Raw genomic sequence first — 19,309 nt, 5'->3', positions numbered from 1 at the left:
ATTCTTTGATACAATTATTTTGAAGATGCTAATCTCTAACTCGTTAAAATGGAATTGTATCTGCATCTATCAGGACTCTTTTGGTTGCAAGTGACCAAAAATGAAAAAAATAATAATAATCTCAGATTACTTTAAACTTAAAAAGGAATCGTCACATATGATTGAAAAGTAACTGACTTCAGGTCTGGCTGAATCTAGATGCTTAAATGACAGCATTAAGAACCCAGGTCTACCTGGTTCTCAGTTCTTTCCTGTTTACTTTGTTCTCAGGCAGGTTCTTCCCTTAGGTTGCAAGATGACCATCTGCACTCAAAGCTTTTGATTTACTCTCTTAGCACTTTAGCATAAAGTGAAATTCTATTTCCTGGAAATTGCACCAAAGGGCTGACACTTCCTCTGATTGGCCTGGGTTAGGTAAAGTATCTACTCAAAAATGAATTGCTGTGGCCAAGAGTTATGATATCCTCATTGTTCAGACCTGTATCGCAGGAGCTGCATTCAGCCTCAGTGAATGTACAAGATGGTTCTCCAAAAGAATATTGGAGGTTCTCCAAAAGAATCTTGGAGGCTGTTGTCAGAAAAAGAGTTTAGGTTGCTGAGTGGTAAGGAATAACAGATCATTACTACAATGCGCTTGTGTTTTAAGGATTAATATTAATGAGAAACCTTACCCAGTTATTTCTCATTATAGTTATGAATGTGAAAAGGAAGTTTGAGGATTTTATATATATATTTAAGTGTATTTCTAGAATACTACACTGGTCTAATAATTAGATAAATTGTGGAAGTTTTTTCAACCATGATGTCAAACTACAAACTATATTTCAGAATGAAGACAGGAAATGAATACTTAAAATTATAACTATGTAAATCAGTTGGTGGTAGCACATTAATAACGTAAAGAGATAAAGTTATTTCTTTTTATACTTTGGTTTGAGAGCTCAGAGTTTACCAGATGGTGGACTTTGTCAGGAGAAAATACAAAACCCAGAAATCCTCATTTAACCCACAGGAGGAAATTTTCATATGAACTTGCCATGCTCAGTATGAATTGTTCATTATGATCATTATTTCTATTAAAAACAATTTCTCTGGGTAGCCTGCAGGGTGGCCTCAGTCGGATGCTTCCAAGACCAAAAATAAAAGGGCACAGTCACAAGGTGCCTTTGGGTGGTTAATGAACCAAATGCTCCGTTATTGCATGAGGACTGTTTCATATGCCATTGTGATTGCTGTCTCTTCTGAAACCCAGTGCATTTATGTCTGTGCTGTTCATGTGGCAATCGGACTCTTTTTTGTTTTTGCTTTTAAATGAGATTATTCCTTAGAGTGTGATGACTAAGAAATGGGCTTGGAAATAATATGGGTAGGTTTGAGGTCAGAGCACTTACCTGTGTGATCCCTTAACCTTTTAACACTCAGTTTCCCTATCTGTAGTATAAGAATAATATAAGAAGAGAATAATAGTAGATATTTCACAAGCTTAACAATACCTAATACAGTATAACCATTCAAAAATGTTAGTGATTACACATTTTATTCATGGCATTTTTCCTGTTTTATTATCTTGCCATCTAGGAGTTCCTTGAGGACAAAGAACTTAAAAATAGCTTACGTTGTTTCAACAAATATTGTAGTATATTGCATCTAGTAAATATTAGATGCAAAACTAATAAATACTAGTAAATATTAAGTTATAAAATGAAAGTATAGAACTATAGATATTTCAATTATTGCTAGGCCTCAGGGTTTCCATTTTGTCACACCATCTCGTTTTACTACTGCATTTACAAAGAGGCAGAGGAAAGAAGCAGAGAAATGTTTCTTATGCTAAACTGGGGCAGAATGTATATTATTCATTTTTTTTAACTCATTGTCTTACTCATTCTGTTATCCATTCTTTCTTGTGTAACTTCACTGTGCATTAAGTAGGCACCAAGAATAGTTGAAGTAAGGGATGAAACAGATGGTTGGCTTAGTCAAGGTGCGAAGACAAAGTACAGCAATGAACACCACACAAAGCCATGGATATGAAATGTCTTCATGGAAGAGCAGATTACACATTGTGGTCCCTCGGGTAGGTGATTGCATCAGGCTGAAGAAAATAGCTTGCCTGAAGTTGTGTATGCTTTTATTTGTAGCTTCCTCAGCATAGAATGGTGACGGTATTTTGGTCTTGGTAAAGCTAAGATGGATTGAGGGGAAGGGTAGAATAAGGGCAGTTTTCAAAACAGATATTTTTCATTTCAGAGCTCTGTATGCTTCCTTTGGCAAATGGTTATGTTTTTATGTATTTGGAAATGTCCATGGTTTATTAAGCCACATCTAATTCATTTGTAAATACAAATAATTCATTACTATTCAAAGTGACTCTTAGGTGCATGGTACTAGGCCTGTCTTTGAGAAGAAAGTGCATAAAATACAGACCCTATCTTCCAGGAGCTTGGGGATCTAGTTGGAAAGTTGTACCTACAAAAGTTAGGTAATCATGAGCAAGCTGCATATGTATGTGTAGGTGCTAAGTGAGTAAGTGATTTAAACACAAAGTATTATTATGGTTTAACTGGAGGAGAAATTCACTTTTCTATAAATGGCTAATGTAAATTCTTGGAAAAGATAGAATTTTCAACTGGAGCTTAGCAATTGAGTCAGAGTTAGAGAGGAGAGGGGAGAATAATCTAGACAGGAAAAATGAAAATGAGCAGGTATAGTCTGTTACAAGACTCTTCAGGGTGTGTGAGACAAGGTTGGGGACACAAATTGGGGCCAGAGGGGCAGGAAAGGCAAACTGAGAGTAGACTGTCTTCTGGCCGGCATGGTGGAGAGGATTCGGCTCATACCGCCTCTCTGACCGAGGGACAGTGGCTGCTCCGAGGCCAATCAAGTTCAGGCTCAGCAGGAATGAGCGTGATGACATGTAAGTGATGTCTTCTGTAGGTGCTGGTGGTGGGAGTGGAGTGCACAGCATTCCTGCCACATACTTGCCTTTCTTCTTGTCAGCAACAGGAATTTTGGAGCCCTAGGACTTCCCAAGCTTTTCAGACTGTCATATTTTTATCCTGCAGGTGGACACTGGTCAGGGATAATCACATTGATGTAGGACCCTCCAGGAAATTCTTCAGCTAATAAACAAGCAAATCCCCCCAAAGCAAAATATTTTAACTAGAGAACAGAAGAAAATAAAAAAAATTAAAAAAATTAAGGCAGAGGCTTTATCCACAGGGCTTCTGTTCCAACAAATGCGACAGGATTAATTTGAAGTTTCTCTCTCTTCCCTCATTTTCCCCCTCCCTGTCACCCTCTCTCATTTTCCTCCAGATTTTCTTTTATGATTAAACTAGGTTAGTTATTACTTAGAATCAGAATCTTCTCATCTGTAATGCAAGGTGATTTTCTGAGGTCTCCCTCGCACCCAGTTATTGAAGTGAAACTGTAAGGATTTCATTATTTTCCCCTGTTCTTTTACTGGCTGCTTCCCAGAATGTAGGTTATCTTTGTGTTCTCATTACTGAAGCTACTTAATTCCCTGAAGTAAGTAACACATGCAGAACTGGGATTTTTTCTTCCCTACTTTATATATTTTCCACAAGTATGGGCTCTTATGGCCAGTATCTGGGAGAGCTTTCTTTCTTAGAAGCTAGGCAGATTTTACTAGTAAGGACCAGCTAAATTGTTTAAACTAATTAAAGCCTTGTATTTAACTACTGTGTAATAATGGTAATCATCCCACTTTTTAGGTAGGGAACTTGAGACTCAGAGAGTTTAATTAATTTGTTTTAAGTCCCACAACAAATAAGTAACCGAGTTTGGATTCAAACTCTGGTAATTAGGCTCCAGAGTCTGTACTTTTAATCTCAATGAAATGCTGCGTCTTTTGTTTAGCCCATTTAACCATTTGACCAAAAGTTATGGGGCCCTAACCTGTTTGGCTCAATGGATAGAGCGTCTGCCTGCAAACTGAAGTGTCCCAGGTTTGATTCCGATCAAGAGCACATGCCCAGGTTTTGGGATCAATGCCCAGTAGGGGATGTGCAGAAGGCAGCAAATCAGTGATTCTCATCATTGTTTCAATCTCTCTCCCCCTTCCTCTCTCTGAAATCAATAAAAATATTAAAAAAAAAAGTTATGAGAACAAATGAATTCTTGACGCACTTCATTAGGGGGACTCTTGCTCTGCATATCTTTGTGTTAAGAATGATGCTAGGGCCCTGGCTGGGGCAGCTCAGTGGTTAAACTGCGGGCCCTGGTACCAGTGGGTTTTCTTTTGAGGCATGTGCAGGAAGCAGCTATCAATAGATAATGTTTCTCACTTGAATGCTTCTCTTCAACCCCTCACCCCCCAATCCTCCCTTCTCTTTAAAAATCAATAGAAAAAATATCCTTGGGTGAGGATTAACAACAACAAAAAAGATATTAGAAATTGGAAGGGCATTTTGCTGGCCACAGAGGATACCTCTCCCATAGGTGGATATTTACAATTGTTGTGGCTTCCTATTTACTTTTAATTCCTAGGAAGCTCAGGAGAGCAACTAGGGAAAGGAATCTACTAGAATAGCAAGCTACTTTAGGACACATGATTTTGGATTTTTATTCCAAAGGGATTGTTATATTGGTTGCTTAAAGGCTGTATTTAATAAATAAGGCAATTTAAGAAAGGTACTTAGCCACATGCAAATGAATGAAACTGGGTTAGTTTGTCCCCATGTACAAAAACTAATTGAAAATGTATCAAAGACCTAAGTATAAGATGCAAACCAGTAAGTTACATAGAATAAAATTTAGGTACCAAACTTATGGACCTTGGTTGTAGAGAACATTTTATGAACTTGACCCCAAAGGCAAGGGAAGCAAAGGCAAAAATAAATGAATGGGACTATATCAACAAAGAGCTTCTGCACAGCAAAAGAAACTGACAACAAAACAAAGAGGCAGCCAACCAGATGGGAGATGATATTTGCAAACAGTAGCTCCAACAAAGGTTTAATTTCCAAAATATATGAAGAACTCATAAAATTCAATACCAAACAAACAAACCACCCAATCAAAAAGTGGGCAGAGAATCTGAAAATACATCTTTCCCAAAAAGACACATGAACAAGCCAATAGATGTGTGAAAAGACGTTCAACCTCACTGGCAGTTAGGGAAATGCAAATCAAAACTACAGTCAGATACCCACTCACAACTGTTAGAGGGGCCATTACCAACAAGACAAGAGACAGCATATGTTGAAGAGGTTGTGGGAAAAGGGAACCCTCCTTCACTGCTGATGGGACTGTAGACTGGTACAATCATTATGGAAAGCAGTCTGGCGATTCCTCAGAAAATTATGAATAGAGCTACCATATATATGAATCAGCAATCCCTCTTCTGGGTCTGTACCCAAAAAACTTTAAGTCATTTACTCACAACAATATATGCCAACTCGAAGTCATTTACTTGAAAAGATATATGCACCCCTATGTCATTGCAGCATTATTCATGGTGGAAACAGCCAAGTGTCCTGCTATAGAGGACTGCATGAAGGAAACATGGTACACATATACAGTGGGATACTACTCAGCCATAAGAAAGGATGAAATAACACAATTTGTAACAACATGGATGGGTCTTGAGAACATTATGCTAGGTGAAACAAGTCAGACAGGAAAAAAGCTACCAACTATATGATTTTACTCATAAGTGGGATATAAAATTGAAGCTCATGAGCATAAGCAGCAGTGTGGTGATTACCAGAGGGAAGAAAGTTAGGGGAGAAGAGGGTCCCAATATATGGTGACAAGAGAAGATTTGACTTTGGGTGGTGGGCACGACACAATATACAGATCTTGTAACATGGAAACCAGGTCTGAAACCTATATGTTCATGTTGGCCAATGTTACCCCAATTAATTGAATTAATAAAATTTAAAATAAAAAACAGAAAGAAAAAAAGGGAAAGTTGCTTAGATACAGTGCCTAGTGAGGAAGACAAGAGGTATTGTGTCATCCTTCTTCCAGTCCATTTTGTAGAAGTCACAGGTTTTGCTGTCTGATAAGCAATGAGTTATGTTTTCCTAGTGATGCCCTGTGGGTTAGAGCAGAGCAGAGATGTGTACCATCTGTGCAGGAGCTTCTGTTATTTAAGCAGGAGAAACATTGACTCTTCTGTTGGAGGTTGGGACAAGCCCACATCACCTCTTCCAGAAATCCAGAAATCGACAAAACTTGATTCTCTAAACATAGACATGCCCCCTTTAAAAGCTGGTTCTAACTTAGGAATCTTAGATGTTGAATTCTGATGAAAATCAATCAGATTTGTCAGTCAGCTGTAGAACCACTGTGATCAGTAACTGCATTTTCAGTAAGGTGAACACTATACTCCTCAGAGTATTACCCAGATTCCAAATTCTGCCTATCATTTTTAACTCTCCCCTTATTTTTTTTATGCTATGCTTGATCCTCTAAAAAATAAGACATTCGTTTTTGTTAACTGCAAAGGCATTGCAAAGTTTTTGCACAAAGTTCTGAAGTTTCATATATTTTTTTAGCAGAGATGTTAAGAAATCATAAAGCCCATTTTTTCTAATTACAGAAGTAAAACATATCGTATCCTATGCTAATATGTACAATTACCTTATGTTTTAAAATTGATTTTTACAGAGAGAGGAAAAGAGAGAGAGAGAAACAGTGATTTCATATGTTACCCTACCAGGAATCGAAGCCCAACCCAGGTACGTGCCCTGACCAGGAACTGGTGGATAGGATGAGCCACCCAGCCATGCCTCAGTTACCTTATTTCAATGTTTTGCAAACACACTTCATAAATATTTTTTGCTTGCTGTTTAATTAATCAATGAATTAATTAATGTTTGCTTCCCCTCCTACCGTGTAACCTTGATAACAACATGTCAAATTCTTCACTTAACCTTTAGAGTCTGAAGCAAAGCCTATTAGAACATAGGTAACACTCAGTAAATATTGCTGAATAAGTACATGAGTGAACTGTGCACACTTCAAAATTAATAGAAAAATCAAAGGAAGAAAATAAACATTTGAAAGATGTATATATAGGCAATTCTTGCTTTTGCAGGACTGTAAAACTGATTATGCATGCTGAAGGTATGCAAAACAATCAATCTTAATAATCAATGAAAAAAGTTACTATTGTTCTTTGACTTTTTAAAAAATTTGCCAGATCGTTAAGCTCTATCTTGCTTTTGGCTATAAAGGCATAGGGGAATAAAAAAAGGTAGTAAAACTAATATTTATTTAGTACATGCTAATTTTTAGAAACATTAGGATGAAAGAGAGTGACTCCTTTGTAAAATCTCATCAGAAGGAGTTTGAATAGTGCTTGCTTTCTTGCTATTGTACAACTAATGAAATGGAATAAGCATCTTTCCTATGCCCAAATTGTCATACTCCTCTCTAATCTGAATCAGCTTCCAACATTTTATCCTCTGTGCTTTCCATGTCCAGAAATGTCTGAGAGTTCCTTTAATGTGAAGTGGGATTTTTTGTTTGTTTGTTTTTTGCCAGCACCACTTCCTCTGGGGCATTGTTATCATTTTGTTATAACCACTTTCCTCTACTAGGTAACTAGTCTCTCAAATGGTCAGTGGCAGGATTGTTTGTCTACATGCCCATGCCAGGGAAGTCTTCTATGCCTCCATTTACATTTGACTACAGACTTCACTTGTGGTGTCATCATGTTTTGTTTCTGTGCAGTTCTTTCATCTTTGTTGGCCAATGCTCTTTTGAGTATCCATATTATACGATATGAATATATCACTGGGAGATAAGAAGGCAACACAACCACACAGTTTGCTGTCTGTACATGAACTGGATAACAAATGTGTAGTAACCAATCACTGACAGACTTTGAAAGATGCACTATTGGTCACTGATCAAGATGCACATATGTTATTTACAAAGTCATCAATTGTAGACTAAAGAGGTAGCAGTGAATTTTGTACTTTATGCAATTGCTCACAGTTCGTATACCAGGCTCACTAAAATTTGTAGAATTATTTAACTAAACTGTGGTAACTGAAATTTCACACACATTGGAACTGAGGACTCCCTCAATTCCAGGTTATTTTATGTACATATGTGTATTTTTTTATTTTGTATTTTTTTTATTTTACTAAAGTGGAATCATAGTTTACTAGAGTGGAATCACATTATGAATTGACAGTTTTATTTGCTTATTTAATATTAATGTATATACATAAAAACAATAATCTTAATATCATGTTTTATGTCTATATGGTATTTTATTTTTAAATATATTTTTATTGATTTCAGGGAGGAAGAGAGAGGGAGAGATAGAAACATCATTGATGACAGGAATCATTGATTAACTGCCTTTTGCATGCTCCCTACTGGGGATTGAGCATGTGCCCTGACCAGGAATTGAACCATGCCTTTCAGGTTCATAGTTCAACACTCAACCACTGAGTCTCACTGGCTGGGCAATTACATGGTATTTTATTATATAGTTGTATTATAGTTTATTTCATTAATCCTCCTTTTTTGGACATTTTGGCTTTTTCTATTTTTCTTAATTATAAAATTGCAGTGATCACCTCTGTAACCAAGTCTTTGAAATAACAACCGCTATTTATTTGAAATGAATGTCTTTCTAATGATAGAATTGCTGGCTCACTAGACTCATATACTTAATTTTTTTTTTATTGATTTCAGAGAGAAAGGGAGAGGGAGAGAGAGATAGAAACATCAATGATGAGAGACAATTATTGATCAGCCACCTCCAGCACCCAGGCATGTGCCCTGATCAGGAATGGAACCATGATCTCCCCATTCACAGGTCAATGCTCAACTGCTGAGCCATACCAGTTGGGTTTGACACGTATACTTTTAAGACATTTCCATATCATTCCAAATTTCCCTTCAGATAGTGATGTTCCCTGCTAGGCTCCTGTCAGTGACATAAATTTTCTAAATCATTGCTGATATTAGAATTATTATTCCTTTTAAATTTCCATTTTAATAGGTAAAATATATTTTAATAGTTTTGAATACTAGTTAGCTTGAATATTTTTATTGGTTTATTTGAGTAAATACATCTTGAGAAATGAAATTTTATTCTTGTCCTTTTTATAATAGTTTTCAGATGGTATGGATTTTTTTAGGTTATTTGAGTACATACATTTTTACATACACACACACACACACACAAAAACACAACAACAAACACACACATATATATAGGTGTACCTGAACTACATTCATATGTACATATTATTCTTAGTTTTATCTTGGGATTATACTGGTAAAGAGTATCTGTGGGCCTTAGGTTTGTAACAAAGCCTTCAATTTCCAAATGCTATCCTTTAAGAAAAGAAGAGAGAAGAAGGGGAACATAACCCTTGACCTGGAGGAGATGCTAGTTAATTTTTTATTATGGTATTTCCAGGAGATAGGGTCAAAAGAAGCTAGTAGGGCATTCAATTATGTGCTTGAGTGTGTTGGAAATCCCTCCCCCCTCAGGTGTACAATATTTTACTTGGGCTTGTTTTTCCAAGTGCACTGAAGTGTGACTAAATATTTTTGGTGCACCATGTGTAAAGAAGAGGCCCATTTCTTGTTAAATATTCCTTCATCAACTTTGTTGTTAGCCTGAAAGGGCATGGGCATTAGGCATCGGACAGAGGGAAGGTTGGTGGGAGGCGGGCACCTGGGAGAACCTGAGGGTAGGGGTGCTCCGTTGTCTCCTCCTACTGTTATAGAGAAAAGTGATTGGATCAAGCTGGTTTCTGTCTAATCATTTTGGATGGCTCATTAATGGGGAAGAAGAGAAAGTCATGAGGTTGGACCTCAGCTCATCTGAGGGCTAAAGGTCCTTTGTCACACACCACACAGAACTGGAGCGCTGTCCTTCCCGAGAGCTGAGATACAGTTTGGAACCAGAGGAAGAGAGAAGGGCTTTGATTTCTTTTTGTCTTGAGGTTGGGAATAAGCAAGGAAGATGTCCACTGAGGATGTGGAAGGGAAGCCCAGCAGCCTTGGGGACAGAGGAAGAGCTCAGAGCTACACGTTCCTTAGGGTGGTGCAGCCTGTGTTTAACCGCAGTATTTTCACTTCTGCAGTCTCGCCTGCCGCAGAGCGAATCCGATTCATCTTGGGCGAGGAGGATGACAGCCCCGCACCCCCTCAGCTCTTCACCGAACTGGACGAGCTGCTGTCCGTGGATGGGCAGGAGATGGAATGGAAGGAGACCGCGAGGTGAGGCTCGGTGGATGTGTGTAGTACTGACCTGGGGGAACTAGGATGGGCAAGAGGGTTGAGTGTGAATGAACACCTTTCTCTAACCTCAGCACTTTGAATAATGGATGAGCATGATGTTTGCTGGGTTAGGGAATGAAACAATTTTTCTCTCCTCTTTCCCATTGAAATGATGCTGGACACCCTTTATTGTACTGCTAGGGCATCGTTTAACTGATCCTTGTTGCTATAGTTCTAACCCTTATGAGGAATTAATAGTAAATCTCCACCCAAATGCTACTTCTTAGAGAAATATTTTAAAGATAACTCAAATACCCAAACATGATCATGTAGAGATATGTCTCCACATGTCAAAATATCTTGTGAGATAATATTTGATTTATTACCCAATTCTTGTTAGGAGGGAGGTTGCAAAGGCAATAACTGGTACCAACAAACTTGCTATTTTTCCAAGTAAAAACCTGTCATCTTTTTAAATATCCAGTGAAAGTAAGTAGAAGATTCACCTGAGTTTAGAGGCCTGAGTTCTAGTTCAAACTCTGTAGCCAGTTAGCTCAAAACAGTTTCTCAGAACTTTGATTTCATTACCAATAGAGTGGCTAATAATGCCTGCTCCATATAACATGTATGCTATATAAGATATGTAGCACATGTAAATATAATATACAATATATGTCTGATTATATATACACACGTGTATGTATATAATGAAATTCTTCGTAAATTATTAAGCACTGCATAAATATCCAAGTTTTTATTAATTTCATAAGAGCAGAGCTCTTCTTTCTTTCTATATGTAGGTTTAGTTGTATATTCCACACTAAATCTTTGATGACATATAACATTTACATAAGATAAAGACTGACATAATGCAGTTGTTGGTCTCTCATTGCCATCATTACATGGAGAGTCAGTATATTTCACTTCCTTAAACCGAATTATGTTAAGATATGCCTTTTTATAGTCTGTAATTTAATTAAAACAAATTAAATTGAAGCAGTATTTTTTGAATGCCCAGTATAGGTCAGGTACTATTTTAGGTATTGGGAATACAGAAGTAAATATTTTTATTACTTGCTCCCTTAGGGCCTCTTTTCATGATCTAATCATTGTCTCTTCTTCCCAATCTTAGTACCAATAACCTGGATATAGTATAAAGTCCTTTATAAGTGTACTTTTATTTCATAAAACATCCTGCAAAAAGAAGGCTTTTGAAGCAAAACCTTTTATTAGTATCTCCATTTCATTATTTCTTTACTTTCTTCCTAACAGAAAAAGAATGAGGTTGTACTGGTGAAATCTGAATTAAGTATTGGGGAGATTTTGGGTTAGCCGTGGCTCTGTATTAACTAGCTGGTTAACTTCAGGCGAGTCACGTAGTCATGTCATCTTCCTGAGTTTGAGTTTTCTATTCTATCAAATGAGGGTCCTATTGTGTTACATCCTCTGTAACATCATGCATATGTTAGAGCTCTAAAGTTCCATTTCTGCTGGTGTAGTCAGCTGTGATTAGAAGACATATCTGACTCTTATTTTTATCTTAAAATTCTGTGAGAGTAATTTATATAGACTAGAACTCGAGTATAGCATCCTGTTTTTCTTTTAGTCAAGTGAAGACTACACTTTATTTTCTATGATCTCTGGTCCCAGGAATGTGGAGAAATCACAGTTCACTTATAGGTAATAAAATGTTGAGAGAGGTGGACATCGTATTTTCCTTTAAGGTTGTTAAAGATTAAGGTGGTCTTAAATACTGTATTATCCATAAAGACTTTATTTCCTTGGAAGCATATGTGTCATTTTGATGATGCACTTGGGTCCTGGGAGATTAGACTTCTGGAGAAGTGTGGTGGGAATATGCCAGGTATCAGAGGAAAGCTGTCCAGGAAGAAACATACTTACACATAGTAAACACCTTCGACTCCTTTTGTATAGGATTTGCCACAGTTACTACCGTGTTTCCCCGAAAATAAGACATCCTCCGAAAATAAGACCTAGCACATGGAAAGATAAGACATCCCCTGAAAATAAGACCTAGTGCAACTTTGGGAGAAAAATTAATATAAGACACTGTCTTATTTTTGGGGAAACAAGGTAGCAACAATTAATCTACCATATATGTGATATTGTTTTGGTTTTATCTCCCTCATTACACTAATTCATATGAAGGCAGGGGTTACCTGCCTTCATATCTGTCTTTTACTACCGCATTCCCAGTCCCTTGCTATACCTGATACAGAATAGGTCAGTAATATTTGTTGAGTGTGATTAGCTGAGAACTGATTGCTTTAAAAACAAGTATTCTACATATACCTTATTGGAGTTCTGTGGTAATCCATCCCTGATTGATAGATAGCTGAACAATAGACCCAGCACATCATTGAGAAAGCCCAGAAGAGGACCCCTGTTTGATGTTTCAAACCAATTCATCCGTATACTGATGCCATCTGCTTTTAGTCCTCTAGCCCATACTTCTTGCCTTATTTGACTGAAAACAAATGGTTGGCCCAGCCGGCAGGGGTCAGTGGTTGAGTGTCAATCTATGAACCAGGAAATCACGGTTCTATTCCTAGTCAGGGCCAATGCGTGGGTTGCGGGCTTGATCCCCACTGTGGGGTATGTGGAGGCAGCCGATCAGTGATTCTCTCTCACCATTGATGTTTTTAGTTCTCTCTCCCTCTCCCTCCCTCTCTGAAATAAATAAAAATATGTTAAACACACACAAATGGTTGGATAACTAGTGAGCATCTCAAAGTAGCATGTCTAGAATGAAGCTTCTGATTCATTTACTTCAAATAAGCTCCTCCTACAGAGTTCTTCACTGCAAGGAACAACTCCATTTTGTAGCTGCTCTAGCCAGCAACACAGTAGTCTTCCTTGACTCCTGTCTTTCTCTGCACCCTTTACTTAATTCTTTGGAAAATCTTATCTATTTATCCTCAAAGATACTCAGAATCTCGTCATGTCTTATATTCAGTACTGCCACAACCTGGTTCAACCCACCATTATCTCACACCTAGATTATAGCAAATCCTTAACTGGTGCACCTCCCTGCACTTGCCCTGCCCTTATCTCCCTCATGACTTGCCACCATGATCCCTCTGATCTCATCTGCTTACTCTGTTCCTTTTGTTCTGTCTGCTTGCATCCCACTGGCCAGTCATGCTCCTGTGTCAGGGATTTTGCAGTTGCTGTTCCCTCTGTATGGCTCATTTTCTCACCCCATTCAGGTCATTATTCAAATATGACCTTCTCAGTGACTGCCCTTTCTAAAGTGGAAACATTCCCCCAACTCTCTATCCCCCATGCCCCATAGTTTGTATCTTCAGCACTTATCAACATTTAGTATTTTATATACATTGTAATTTTCTCTTCTTAATAAAATTAAGGCCCCCCCTCTTCCCCCCAAGGCAGGAATTTTTGGTTGTTTTGTTTACCACTAAGCTTCCAGTGCCTACAACTACCTGGCTCACAGTTTATAATCTAGACATCTGTGCTAAGGGAATGAGTGGAGAAATAGGACCTTGATTCTTAGTTTACTGCTCCACCTAAACCCTGCTGGGAAGTTTTGAGGGGATTGTGCCTCCAGAAATTATTCTGGTTTTCAGTAATTTTTACTTCCTGTATGTTTGCAATAATTTGATTGCCATTTATGATGTCCAGTTTCCAGACATGACCGAGGTTCTTTTTTCCATGAAAAGCTCTCAAGTCTACCAGACTACTAAAAGTGTTGTGCTTAGAGGGAATTCACTTTATATATGAAAGTACAGCATGGATATTTTTGTGGCTAACTTATAAAATTGAGAAACCCCAATTGACAGATTATTTTATTCCATAGAGAACTATGCTACCAGACTTCTTCAGCTTAATATAGTTTCTACTGTTCACATTCCCTACTCATTTTAATACTCTCCCTTTTAATGTTCTATGCTTTTTATTTGACTAATGATTTGCTATCACCAAGAATATCCTACATTGAGTGTCAGAGTTACTATAGATTAAGTCCTGTTTCAGGAAATTCAAGTTAGCTCTGTGTCTCAAAAAGCAAGGAGGAGGATTTCAGTAGTAGGGAAAATATTCTCATTTAAGTTGTGGAATTCACAGTAGTCATGTAGAACTATGAACAAGGGAAGCTTTTATTTATATGAAATTTGAAGTATGGCCAGTTCTACCACCTTCATTTTTCACATCTTTTCCCTGTTCTTCCCTTTCCTAAAAGTTAGAACTTTAAATTTTTCCTGGCTTTTCCAACAAAGGGTGGAATGATCAGACCTAAGAAGACTATGTTGTCAGTGGAATGCAGAGAGCACTGTGTTGTTGTTGTTTTTTTCCTTTTCTTTTAATTCAAGGCTTTTGTTGTATCTTTATAATATCGCAAACATTTTTATAATATTGCAAACAAGTTGACAAATCATTTGGCATCTTGGTGTTTCTATAGTTGGACAACTTAGATCTTATTCTTCAGCCTGCTGAACTGGTCCTTTTTTGGAAACATAGATACCATCCAAAATTTTTCTGATAACCTTGTTTTTAACTATTGTGGCTCGCTGAATCAAAGCAGCTGAATTTGATACAAGTTCAATGTCATTTCTTTCAAGAATCAACTCATCTTTCTGGGCTTGCGATACTAAACAAGCAATGCCTAACCTCAACTCTGCGAATGTATTTTTCACCCAAGAAATTTCCAATTTCAGCAAGAGAATCATCCTCCTTAATAACAATGTGGATGAGGAAATGAGCGTACACAGACCTCATCTTGTAACAGAAGCCCCGTGTAACACCCTTGTTCATGTTCTGTACATGACTGCAGGTAGTGCAAACTGCGGCCAGTTCCTTTCCATTTTCCCACCATTTGTCAACCCAGAGCCTCTTCCTTTTCTTTCCAAGGAGCTCTACATGGATGTAGTTGAAGCCCCTCTACAGGGTGCCTCTGGGGCCCTTCACAGTAACTGTGCATCCTTTCAGAGTGATGTCCACAGTCTGATTGTTAAGAATGGTCTTCATCCTCACAGTAGATGTGTCAAAAAGCGACAGCACTGTGTGTACTCCTGTTAGGTCATTAGAATACTGACACTCAGTAATGTAGCAGTAATTATAATGGAATATTTGATATTAGGGAAGAAGCCCATGTTTCTCATTAAGAATTTCTAGGAGCTAGGTATTAGCTAGTGGACTCATGAAGCAAACTGGTAAAGAAGAAGTCGTGGTCCAGCTTTGGTGATGGGCCCCATCACCCAACTCTGTTTCTTTGAATCAATAATATCTCTGCAGAAATTGTTATTGGCTTTCCCTTTTATTTCCATGACTGTTCAAATGGGCAGTGTTGTAAGTGGTGAATGTTACAAGAAACTATGTTAAAGTTCACTCCCCCAGTGTCTCAGTGGGTAAAAAGGAAAGGCATCAAAAGGTTCAAGCAAAGGAACAAGCCAACCAAGGGAAAGGGTATTGGTGTTTCCCTTCTGCTGGAAGGGCACACTGGAGCACCCGCTTGTTCCCGTGTGCCCCGCAGACTGGCTGCTGTACCTCTGGAGAATCTGATTTCAGGGCCTGGCCATCAAACAGAGCCATGTGCACTGCTCCTGGGACTGTGGAGAGAAACCACTCCCTTTCCAACAGACATTGACTTCTCTTTGGAAAATTCCATTTGAGACCAAGTTTATTGTTTCTGTAAGAAAAAGACTGAATGAAAGGGAATTTAATCACTTTATAATTCGATGTAGTTACAACATACAGATAATTTTATATAAATATTCATAAGTATACCTTTATATACCTTTATATATACACATAACTTTTATAACAACACACATAGAACTATATATATATATATATATATATATATATATATATATATATATATATTATTGATTTTTTACAGAGAGGAAGAGAGAGGGATAGAGAGTTAGAAACATCAATGAGAGAGAAACATCCATCAGCTGCCTCCTGCACACCCCCTACTGGGGATGTGCCCGCAACCAAGGTACATGGCCTTGACCGGAATTGAACCTGGGACTCTTCAGTCCGCAGGCTGACGCTCTATCCATTGAGCCAAACCGGTTTTGGCTTTGCATAGAACTTTTGCAACAACTTTCACAATTATTCTAGAAATTTAAGCATTCTCCTTAAAAACAACATCTTTCCCAGATACACACTAGCACTGGCTTTTTATTTTTATTTATTTTTTTATGTGATGAGGCAATTACTAGTTAGCAAGAAATTTTATTATCATTTTAATAGTTTTATGAAGTTGGACTATAATCTAGGGCAAAGGTCATGTCAATTTTCCACAGTAAAACTGGAATATTTTAAAGTTAGAGGTCTTGTCTTTTCTTAATTATATTCAATCATATGATTGGAAAATTGCAAAATTCAGCGATTCCCAGTGAGTTTTCTATTTCTTCACCAAATCAGTTGAGTCCTGTTGTTTGGCAGTCACTCAGAGTGTGTTAAACTGCAGTGTGCTTTATCATTGTTCTCCTAAGACCTTGGAATAAATAAACTTCACCTAATAAACTCCTCTTCCAAGGTTACAACAGTTTGGTAATTGCAAGCATTTAAGAAGCCAACTTCTGAAAAATAATTTTCCTATGACATGTCAAGTACTAGGCAGAAAAAAAAGTGAGAAACTTATTGTAGATACATGGTTATTCATAGCTATTATGAAGGGTAGATGGTGGCTTTTAGTACATTTAACAGGAAGAACATCTATTTTTTACCATTGTAATTACATGGTTCTGAAGCACCTTCACAAATCCATTGGCTGAACTTTGGTACCTTGGCCTTAGCCTTTTCCTTAATGGGTTCTATTTGAGTTGAGTAGTTTTCAGTATTTTTTTTTTTTCTTTTCAAATTTGTCCTTGGTACGTGAGGAGGATGGAGATAGGATTTGTAGTTCCTAGAATGAAACTCCCTGCAAATAGTCTGTTTAAATGGCAAACTTAGTTGATGCCTGAAAGCATACATTGGAAGTACCTTGAACAATCAATTCCTTGAACAATTAGAGCAATACATTTTAAAGGAATTTAATAGTCCTTATTTCAGAGTTTCCCTTATGCTGTTAGCTATACTAGGATATGACATCATCACAACATTCAATATTTACTGAATTCAAAATGAAATAGATGCTAAACTGAGCTATGAGATAATACTTATCCCCTGAGAATCTGGATTCCAAGGAGCTGGCTAGTTTGAGACTGCATTTCATTCCTCTACTAGAAGCCCGGTGTACAACATTCGTGCACTTTGGGGAGTGGTCCCTCAGCCTGGCCTGTGCCCTCTTGCAGTACAGAACTCCTCAGGGGATGTCCAACTGCTGGCTTAGGCCTAATGCCACCTGCGCTCACCAGCCGTGAACCCGGCTTCTGGCTGAGCAGTGCTCTCCCTGTGGGAGCACACTGGCCACCAGGGGACTGCTCCTGCGTTGAACATCTGCCCCCTGGTGGTCAGTGCTCATCATAGCGACTGGTTGTTCTGCCAGTCATTCTATTGATTTGTTCTGCCAGTCATTGGTTGATTTGCACATTAGGGTTTTATTATACAGGATTGTTATATCTTGACTTACTGTCCTCTGGGAAGGTGAGTAATGCTATTCCATAAATCCAAGCTAGCTAAGATTTATGATTTCTAAATATACTTTAAAAACTTGTTCAAAGTCATATTGAAGTCCAGTGTGGTTCCTATAATGTACACTATGGAGAGGAATGAAATAAAAAATCAATCACAGAATAATAGAGGTTTCACTCCTTTAAATTTTTAAAAAATTAAACTTATACTGTTTAAATATAATAAAATAGAGCCACTGTCACATGCTGTGTATAAGTGAGGCTTAGTTTTCTCTCAAGAAATGGTTTTGGCAATATAAATTTATGGCAGATGATAAAAAGGGAGACTCATTTAATAAAGATTAGCCAGAATTGAAGGCTGTATAAAACACTTCCCTTCACTGAGTTTCTAGCTGACTCTTGTCATTCATCTTGAGCTTAAATTCTATGGCCAAACATTCTATTCCTCAACTAATAAGAATACTCTTAGGAATAAAAATAAGGAGTCACTACAGTCTTTAAAGATGACATAATTTTATGTGATTCTGTCTTGGTTTTATATACTATATAATCTTCTAACCTCTAGAGTCTTATCTTGAACAATAACCTATAACATCAAATGTAAATGTGATTCACATAGTAGTTGCCAACAAACATGGTGAGAGATTCTGTCACCAAGCATGAAAAGATAATACACCTAAATCTAACCAATGTAATATGCTCCATAAAATGATTACTCTCAAAATAACCCCAATTACCTTTTATCGTTTTGGCAGATTATGAGTGTGATGTAAAATTGTCATTGCTTTATTTCTGTGGTTCTAATAGTGAAGAACTAAATTACACACACACACACACACACACACACACACAAGAATATTAAGGGTCTTTGGTTTTCTCTTGGGATGTTTTGCAATCACTTTGTAGAGATAAACGAGGCCCAGTTATAAAGGTTTAAAGCTTTGGTGGTGCTGTTTGTTTTTTAACTTGTGAGGAAAGCCTGTAAAAAGTCTCCACTGCCTACATATTTTGGGATTCAGGGGGAAGGAGGGGGGTCTTAGAATTAAGAGTGAGGTTAGGAATAAGGTTGCCATTGACAAGTGGGAGTTTATTGAGTGGGAGAGGCTTCCTGAGAGGGGTAATGGAGGGAACTTTTTAAATATGGATAAACTACTGAATCACATGAGTGTTAGGCTTACTTAAAATTCTAAATTTTCTACGACGCTGGCTGACCTCTCTATCTCTCTTCCCTCCTGGCTCTGCTAATGTGTTTTTCCCCTCCTCTGGGGGTGGTGAGCGGTCTATAAATAATATCGTATGTAGAGCTTCCTCTGATCTCTGCCCTTTGTTCTCGTGTTTAGTGGGTGTTTAGCTTTTCTAGGTAAACATTTTTCAATCATTAAACCTTTGAGTGAAGAATGTAGAAAAACAATTTTTTATACCCCCCTGTTGATCTTTTTCAATATCTTTTAGAAGGTTTGAAGTGAGAGGAAAAAAGCATTTTTCTTTGGATCATGCTGAATAGCAAAATGATAATGCTT

At 37.6% G+C, this 19,309-nt stretch overlaps 1 protein-coding gene and 1 pseudogene across 5 annotated transcripts in view; one reads left to right on the top strand and one right to left on the bottom strand.

The window, feature by feature from the left end:
- The window catches only part of SLC4A4 (solute carrier family 4 member 4), a 334,299-nt gene that overhangs the window by 138,017 nt on the left and 176,973 nt on the right, over positions 1-19,309 (top strand). For all 5 annotated transcript variants that reach the window (XM_036414322.2, XM_036414329.2, XM_036414340.2 and 2 more), the window contains one exon: positions 10,092-10,227. In XM_036414322.2, the coding sequence (XP_036270215.1) occupies positions 10,092-10,227 (136 nt within the window). The remainder of the gene's footprint in view (positions 1-10,091; positions 10,228-19,309) is intronic.
- On the bottom strand, positions 14,059-16,028 carry LOC123651238 (annotated as a pseudogene).

The sequence above is a fragment of the Pipistrellus kuhlii genome, unplaced genomic scaffold (genome assembly GCF_014108245.1).
Source record: "Pipistrellus kuhlii isolate mPipKuh1 unplaced genomic scaffold, mPipKuh1.p scaffold_m20_p_1, whole genome shotgun sequence".
Taxonomy (NCBI): Eukaryota; Metazoa; Chordata; class Mammalia; order Chiroptera; family Vespertilionidae; genus Pipistrellus; species Pipistrellus kuhlii.
The sequence above is the reverse complement of the archived record's forward strand: the minus strand, read 5'-3'. Positions and strand labels throughout refer to the sequence as shown.